The sequence below is a fragment of the Mytilus galloprovincialis genome, chromosome 5 (assembly GCF_965363235.1).
Source record: "Mytilus galloprovincialis chromosome 5, xbMytGall1.hap1.1, whole genome shotgun sequence".
NCBI lineage: Eukaryota > Metazoa > Mollusca > Bivalvia > Mytilida > Mytilidae > Mytilus > Mytilus galloprovincialis.
Window position 1 is genome coordinate 39519047 of NC_134842.1, and position 8479 is coordinate 39527525.

The 8479-nt window shown below is 32.8% G+C and overlaps 1 protein-coding gene across 1 annotated transcript; it reads left to right on the forward strand.

Moving 5' to 3' along the window:
• Positions 1–569: 569 nt before the first annotated feature.
• LOC143074489 (uncharacterized) lies at positions 570–4109 on the forward strand. The gene is made up of 3 exons (XM_076249927.1): positions 570–599; positions 2069–2128; positions 3649–4109. Exons 2-3 carry the CDS (start codon positions 2125–2127, stop codon positions 4038–4040), a joined length of 396 nt encoding a protein of 131 aa, XP_076106042.1. The 5' UTR covers positions 570–599; positions 2069–2124; the 3' UTR covers positions 4041–4109.
• Positions 4110–8479: the final 4370 nt, after the last annotated feature.

Consider the following 8479-nt stretch of genomic DNA (forward strand, 5'->3'; position numbering starts at 1 on the left):
ACTGATCCCCAAATTGATGAAGAAAAAAAATTCTATGGTCCAGCAGGCAAGGACAAAAAAATATTTTAAAGGTTTTCTCCACACCTAATTTTATAGTGTTAAGTTATGAAACAAATAATTTAACCAAAGAAACTTTAAAAATAATGTTCGCGCTAAAAGAAATTGTCTTCTAACTCCGACAAAAAAAACATAATCCACCCCACCCCCCTTTTCATCTATGTACCAAAAATCCTCACACATCTTAATTGAGTATTAATCAAATAAAGAGATAACGATTGGAGAAAAATTATCATTAAAATAAACGGAATAATATATGTAATCATAGCAAAATTCTATTTGTTTTCATTGGATCGATTTGGTATATTTCATAGAAAAGTCATCATTATCAATTGTTTTGTGAATGCTTTATTTTTAAATAATAATAACAAGTTATTAATACTCCCATGGAGTTTCCCTTTTTACAAATATCTAGGATGTCAAGATTTTAATTTTAGGAAATCGTGATGTTTTTAAATGGAAAAACCAGATTAAGTTCTTTCAGATATTCATTTTTATTTCAATTTACATTTAGACTGGAAAATATCCGTTGATATTTGTGAGTGAGTAGTTATAGTTATGTTATTTAGAAATAATAAGCTTTAAAATACTCTCTAATCAACTATTCTTTTTCAGTTTTTGAGTTGAATTGAAATTTTAACACTTTCAATTAAGTAATTTAAATGCAATGCCCGCTTACAATTTAAACTTATTTTTGAACTACTTGTGTTCAAATATAATGAGTATTCTTTTGTCAGACACTTGTGTGTTCATTTTGCATAAACCATACTGGTGGCCAAAATGCAATACGAATCTTGGTGTAGAATAAAAATTACAACACCACAAAAAAAGAAAAACAGACTCGATCAGCCATTACTCGAAAAACTGAAGATTCGGCAAAATAAATCCCATCGGAGGTCAATTTGTGTGATCTTGAATTTTAATCAGTTGATTTTTTTACATCCGTCTTTTTTTCTCGTATGTTGCTAAAAATGGTACTTCTTGGAACTGGGCAAATTAAATCATCATGATGTCACATTTTCTCTCGATCATTTTGACAACAGGACTGGTACTGGCTTTTGGACCTACTGAATTCGGGTTTACACTAAGCTTTACGCATGACATAGAAATGTTGTCTAAACTTAGAAGCATACACATTCATACCATGATAGAGGTTATAGAAATAAGACGAGGTGCTATGGTTGCATTAGTTGACCAGTTATTTGATTTTCAAGCATGTCAAGGTGAAGAATCTCAAATTGAATAAAACTTATTAATCATATATTCTTCTTTTTGTGGTTTAAAGTTTCTTTAAACAAGGTAGATGCTGAACAAATATAATTTAAAGATATAAACAATACCAAATATTCACATTTTGTTTTCAAAATGGTCACAAAGCCATAAATGTCCAATTTCCTTAATGAAAAATGTGCCAAAAAATAAAAATACCCATAACACTTCAGTTTTGTACATTTCATGAGCAGAATATTATATATAGAAGTCAAATACGAACTTATAACCGCATCAAAGTATCATATTTTTCATGAATTTTAAGACAATCAACCAAAAACTGACAAAAAAGGACTATTTTGTTGCGGAGTTATCTCCCTTTCCAATGTTTATTTCCACAAGAAATTCAAAATGCAAAATTTGAGTTTCCTCAAGTTAATATTTATGGGACTTTTTTCTGTGTATATTTGGTGCTCAATGCTATAGATTAGAACTAAAACCTTTTCTGTTGCAATTAGTTTGAGGTTCAAACTAAGTTTGACTGGACTAAAATGTACAACTGTCCACCAAAGCTCAAATGACATAAAAGTTTACATCTATAGGTAACAGTACGACCTTTAAAGAAAAAGCAAAACCCATACTGTTGAGTCAGCTATAAAATTCCCCGAATCTGTCAAAGACCAAGACACTGTTATCGGTAATATTTAGACATGAATATGATGTGCTGGTAGTGAGGTCTAATGTATAAAATCACATTGATAAAATAGAAAAATCCATGTCGTTACAATTATTCTATTTATAGGTAATCGAGTTTAGTCACACTAAGGAAGAATAGATTTCCAATTTCTTTACCAGGATATGGGTATGTACATTAGAAAAATGATATGAATTAGACATATAATTCTTTGTTCAAGATTAAACTAAAATAATAAATAAAAATAAATGAAATATTTACGTAATATCAAATCGGAAAATAACAAACTTACGAAAAGCAAAAACAAACAGCCAACGGTGAAAATAAACCCCAATTTAACAGCCAGTTACTTCAAATGTCCAATAAGACAAGGATTGTCTTGTATCACATTAAATGATTATCATATTTTCCAAATATTTGAAATTGAATGCTCAAATAATATGGTATAATTATAAAGAAATATGTTTTTTTTTAAATGATAGCATATTTTTAGACAGTGACAGGTTTTTATATTCATCTTTCTATAATACAAAACTAAGAATTTTTTAAAGCACACTCTGTATTAATGGGTAAATTTACATAAGATTTGAAATATAAACAGTCTAAATATATGATTTACTAAGTCAGACATTCTTTTCTCTTATATGAAACTCAACAGTAGTGTTCAAATCCAATTCGATTTCGGGACTCACTTGCAATTTTTTTTCTCAATTAAGTTCTTGTTACTCCCTCCCCCCTCCCCCCCAAAAAAATAAAATAAGGAGGACATAACTATAAAAAAGGCCTTTTAATTCCGGCACTTGTCCTACATTTTAAATGATTTTCCGAAACACGAACTGTTTCATCGGTTTTATGTTGGCTTCCAGCTGTTTCTCTCTTTTTCGTTTCTCTAATGAGGATATCGTCATTTTCTTTTGGACTTTTAGGAGTACAATAGATATAAGAAGATGTGATATGAGTGACAATGAGACAACTCTCCATCCAAGTCACAATTTGTAAAAGAAAACCATAATATATACGTCAAAGTACGGTCTTCAACACGGAGCCTTGGCTCACACCGGACAACAAGCTTTAAAGTGCCCCAAAAATCACTAGTGTAAAAATATTCAAACGGGAAAACCAACGGTCTAATCTATATAACTAACGATAAACGAGAAACACATATGAACCACATCAACAAGCAAAAACTACCGAATATTAGGTTACTGACTTAAGACTGTAAACAAATGCAGCGTGTTTAAACGTTTTAAGTTAACAAGTCAAAAGTTCACCTCGTTTTGACTTGTGTGCAAGCTTTAGTAACCATGTAACCATGTAAATATTCTATAGAAATACCAAATAAAAAAAACCAATGGGGCTTAGATACACCTATGATATATGTTTATCACCCAGAACATTTTTACTGCAATGAAATGTATATTTCCTACAACTGTCAAATTCTGGAGAATATTTTTTTCGACCCTTTTTCATAAGCAATCGGATATAATTTGGTGGTATTATAACTTTAATCGGGGATTTTTTAAAACAGTTATCAATTTACTTTGAATCATTGATAATGTTTTTGTGTCTTTTAAGATAAGTTACGAGAAAAAAACTTCGGTTAAAACTCTTTTTTTTTCTATTTTCATATCTTGTAATGACTACATGTATATCATGTACATAGAAATAATGTCTTTTGTTTTATTTAGACACATATTATCATCACACTGACAAGGCATCAGCGAAAAAAATTCTGGAATCTGGAAAAATTTTGAAGTCGGAAAAGAAAAATGGAGATGCAGTTGGAGGTGATGGCACCTATCTTACAAAAATGGGCCCATCACATCCAAAGGAAAAAATAGCAAAGAATAATTACGATGGGGCTACAGCAAGATTTTATGAAGATAAAGTTAATTCTGGCAAAACAGATGTCGCCATTGAATTTAAAATGGCAAAAGGAACCGTACATGACCATTCAAAGGACTTGAAACGTGATGTGCACAGATATCCCGATAATGTTGATCTCAAGAAAGTAACCGATCTCAAGTTTCATGTTCGCGGTGATAAAGGTTTACACACATTTGAACCTAAAAAAAAATAAACAACTTTTCAGTAAATTTTCCTCCTAATAACTTTTAATAGTTATAACTGCTGTGTCGTTGTTTCTGATGTTTTCTTGTACTTGTAGTTTTCACCATTTACTTATTTACTGAGGCTTGTTAATGCAAAATAAAGAATAAATAATAAAGGAAAAAGCCTATCTTTCATGAAAGTCACCATCTTACGGTGTTTATATATATCTCAACTTGTACGATTTGCTCGTGTATGTAACAATGTTTTAGATTTTAACGAGTGACATTTATGTATTACTGAAAAATTATTACACCAGGGTTTTCGATATCACAAACTAGTCAAAATATTTACTAAATTTCGTCATCGGTATAAGGACATCATTCGTAAATATAGCTCAATATGCAGACTTCTTATACGTTCAGGTATTTCACATCCAATTGTTTATGGAAATATTCTTCATAAAGTACAAACATATCAGTATTCACCTCAGAAACTAACAAAACCTTTAAATAGACTTATTAAGAAGGGATATAGTTACGATACTGTTGTCAGGTCATTATTTTGGCGTTAATATTGATTCACTTATAGGGTCTTTGCATCGGAACTAAACACATTTTTTTCAAAACCAGTTGTTGGCATGACACGGGTTATGTTCTTCTCATATATGTTATGATAGTATGATACTTAACCCCTAACGGGAAGGATTGTGCCTGATATTCATATGATGAAATCATAATCTTTCAATCAGTTTAATTGAAGTCTGGAGCTGGCATGTCAGTTAACTGCTAGTAGTCTGTTGTTATTTATGTCTTATTGTCATTTTGTTTATTTTGTTTGGTTACATCTTATGACATCAGACTCAGACTTCTCTTGAACTGAACTTTAAATGTGCGTATAGTTATGCGTTTACTTTTATACATTGGCTAGAGGTAAAGGGGGAGGGTTGAGATCTCATAAACATGTTTAACCCCGCTGCATTTTTGCGCCTGTCCCAAGTCAGGAGCCTCTGGACTTTGTTAGTCTTGTATTATTTTAATTTTAGTTTCTTGTGTACAATTTGGAAATTAGTATGTCGTTCATTATCACTGAACTAGTATATATTTGTTTAGGGCCAGCTGAAGGACGTCTACGGGTGCGGGAATTTCTCGCTAGATTGAAGACCTGTTGGTGACCTTCTGCTGTTGTTTTTTCTATGGTCGGGTTGTTGTCTCTTTGACACATTCCCCATTTCCATACTCAATTTTACTATAATAACTATGATTACAATTCAGTATATTACATTCGACGATAAATATGTAGAACTCAAATCTATGGTGGGTTCCAAATCTAAGGCAAATTCCTAATCTATGGCAAATGTGACGTCATGCCATCCTTATTCTATGACAGATTTTTTAAAAATCCTAATCTATGGCAAGTTTTGTAATTTCCTAAACAATGGCGGATTTTTATTGTTTCCAAATCTACGGCAAATTGTGCAAATGGAAAAGACTGCATTACATATACGAGAGATGACTTAAACAATTGAAAATGTTCGACAACGGGAGCATGTCTATAAAAATTTGTGAAATAAACATTCCGTAATGTTCAACCAAATCATGATGGCAACTCAAAAACTTCGTAAAGTATGAATTCATATACCTTAATACAGACTTGAAAATAAGTGTCCCGTAAAATGATAATTATTTTCTAATCTGTGCATGATACCTGTATCACAAATTCAACTACTAAGTCCAGTAACAAACAAGAAGGCAGTTTTTTTTTTATAAAAAAAATAATAAATAAAAATGAACAGTTTGAATGTTTCAATAATATTTATTTCATCGTTAACACATCTTTTTTATTTGATGACGATCAAAATCAAATTGGTATCCGGCAATTTCATCTTTCTCTTTATAATCTGCACAGCCGTAGACAGCATAACAATTACTTTAACTTCTTTTTCTAAAATATCCGGTACAGAAATAGCGGTGCCGTTATTCATCGCGGGCTGCGGTCGGTATTGGACATTTGTCCCTTTTCCGGATAATAGGTCACATCTCCCTTTAAACCATCCACAATTGTTGTCGAGGGACATACCTTCATCTGGAATGGTGTTCAAATATATGTGTTCCGCCATCTTAAGTGGCGGCGACGATGTAGTATGGCGTTATTCAATTGTGACGCTATATGTCACTATTTCCTCCGAAAAATTACGCAATTTTAAGATCTGCCATAGATTTGGAGTAAACAAAAATCTGCAATAGATTTGATTTGTTTGACGTTTGTAATGTCATATTTTTCATGGATTAGGAATCTGCCATAGATTTGGAACCTGCCATAGACTTGGAACCCGCCATAGATTTGAGTCGTTGTAGAACATCTGTTTATTTCTGTTATACTTCACCCTCGCGTACATTTGAGGCCAAAGCATTTGGAAAGCAATACAATGTTTCTATATTTTTGTATTGTCCAGTAGGACTTATTAAAAAGACCTCGAGTCAAGTTAAAAAAATCTTTTACATACTAGTTCTTCGATGTCGTGAAAAGGCGCCAGATAATGGGAGGGTGCACTTAAGTAAAATTGAATGAATGCTACTATACAAAAGGCGCCAGATAGTTGGAGGGTGCACAAAAGTAAAATTGAATGGATGCTACTATACAAAAGGCGCCATAGAGTGGGAGAGTGCACAACAGTCAAATTGAATGAATGCTACTATATTGGAACGTATGTCCACAGTTGCATTTCCGTCTGTGTAAAACAGGGACTTTTACACGCTTCGATGTAAGATTAATTAATTAATAGCGCTGCACAGCGAAAAGTGCATAGTATACACGGAACTCAATAGTAGTGGTATATATAATGCGAAGAAGCTTCAAACTGCTTGATAAGGACACACATATCAACGCCACGTCCTAGTGTTGTACAAATCCAACCTCGAAAGTGGACAATGTGAAGCCATACCGTAATATTTGACCACTCTACCCTCCAAGGTGGACGCGAATAGTGATTGCATTTTTGAGTGTTAAATAAATCGACCCTAGATGCGAAAAGTCACGTCGAAACCTAGTGCTGGACCCTTTAAGTTGGGTGGATACCTTTGGAAGTGGACGGCACACCCTTGCCTCACCTTAAATAATAGCATTAAAGGTACCATGTTAACTGCACTGGATGCGCATGTTCAAAAGCATTAAAAAAAACCATGAACATATAATGAATAAGAAATCTCAAGTACAAATATTTTTGATGATACCTTTAATGTCATGTTGTTAGTTTTCGATAGGAACAACGATTTAAACATTTATCTTGAAGAAGATACATTTTTTATTCCTCATTCTTTTCCAGTGTAAAAGCTCTATCCCCCAATAAAGCAAAATATAATACCAGAAAACACATTTGAACAAATATTGTTCTCTTTCAACTTACAAGCCTTATTTAAGTTACTAAGATATTCCAGAGCTTGAATTTACCATCATAATTTCCAGCTTATCAGGAAGCCATTGATGATGATGATGGAAGTTTTTAACGACCTTGTTGACGGGCTATACAGTCCTTGTACGGTCGGAAGCTATTGAACCAAATGTTCCGAATGGTAAAGTAAATATCCTCCCTTCGAAATCCGTTTACTGTTCTGAAGTTAAAATGTACGTGGGGAAAATTATTTCACAAAGTTTTATCAATTCAGGTGACGATTCTACCACACTGTCCATCCATCTAACCCTTATAAAAGAAAATGTTTTAGATTCAGACAAAGGTAAACAATGCATTATCGAATCATGGATTTGATTACTAGTACCACTAACCACGTTAGATAAATACTAGTTTATTATGTTATAGATACGAACATCAATTAATCTAAACTGTAGAGCCCGTATATACAAATGAGTTATTATTTTACTGTAATAATGTTCATAGGGCTAATAAATTGAATATATGGCCCATATAAACTCACTGAATAAAATCAACTTAAGGATTATTTAGTTAATACGGTATTCCATAGCTTGCGTTTACCATCACAATTTCCTGCTTATAAGGATGCTACTAAACCAAGTGTTCCGAATGGTTGATGTCATCCTTTCGAAATCCGAGTTCGTTGACTGCTATGAAATTACTTTGTCCCTTTTCCCTGATTGAATCGAATGAGATGTATCATTAGATAAATAATAACCAGAAGCAACATGATGTGTGCCACTAGCATACCCGTCTGCAGCATTTGAGATTACCCTCAGTGTTTAGCTGGGTCATGAGGCCTAGTGTTTAGTTTACTATGTAATGTTTTGTAGACCTGTTTGCCTTTAGGCCCTCTTTTTCTCATCGGAGGTTGTCAATTTTTCGTCGATTTATGAGTTTTGAATGCCCCTTGGTATTATCGTACTGTTTTTAATAACATACTCGTTATCGATACTAACATCGATAGAATTTCAATACCTCATTACATAATTAAGAAGTAACCAGGATATTATCTTTTTGTCAAACGTCCTACCGATACT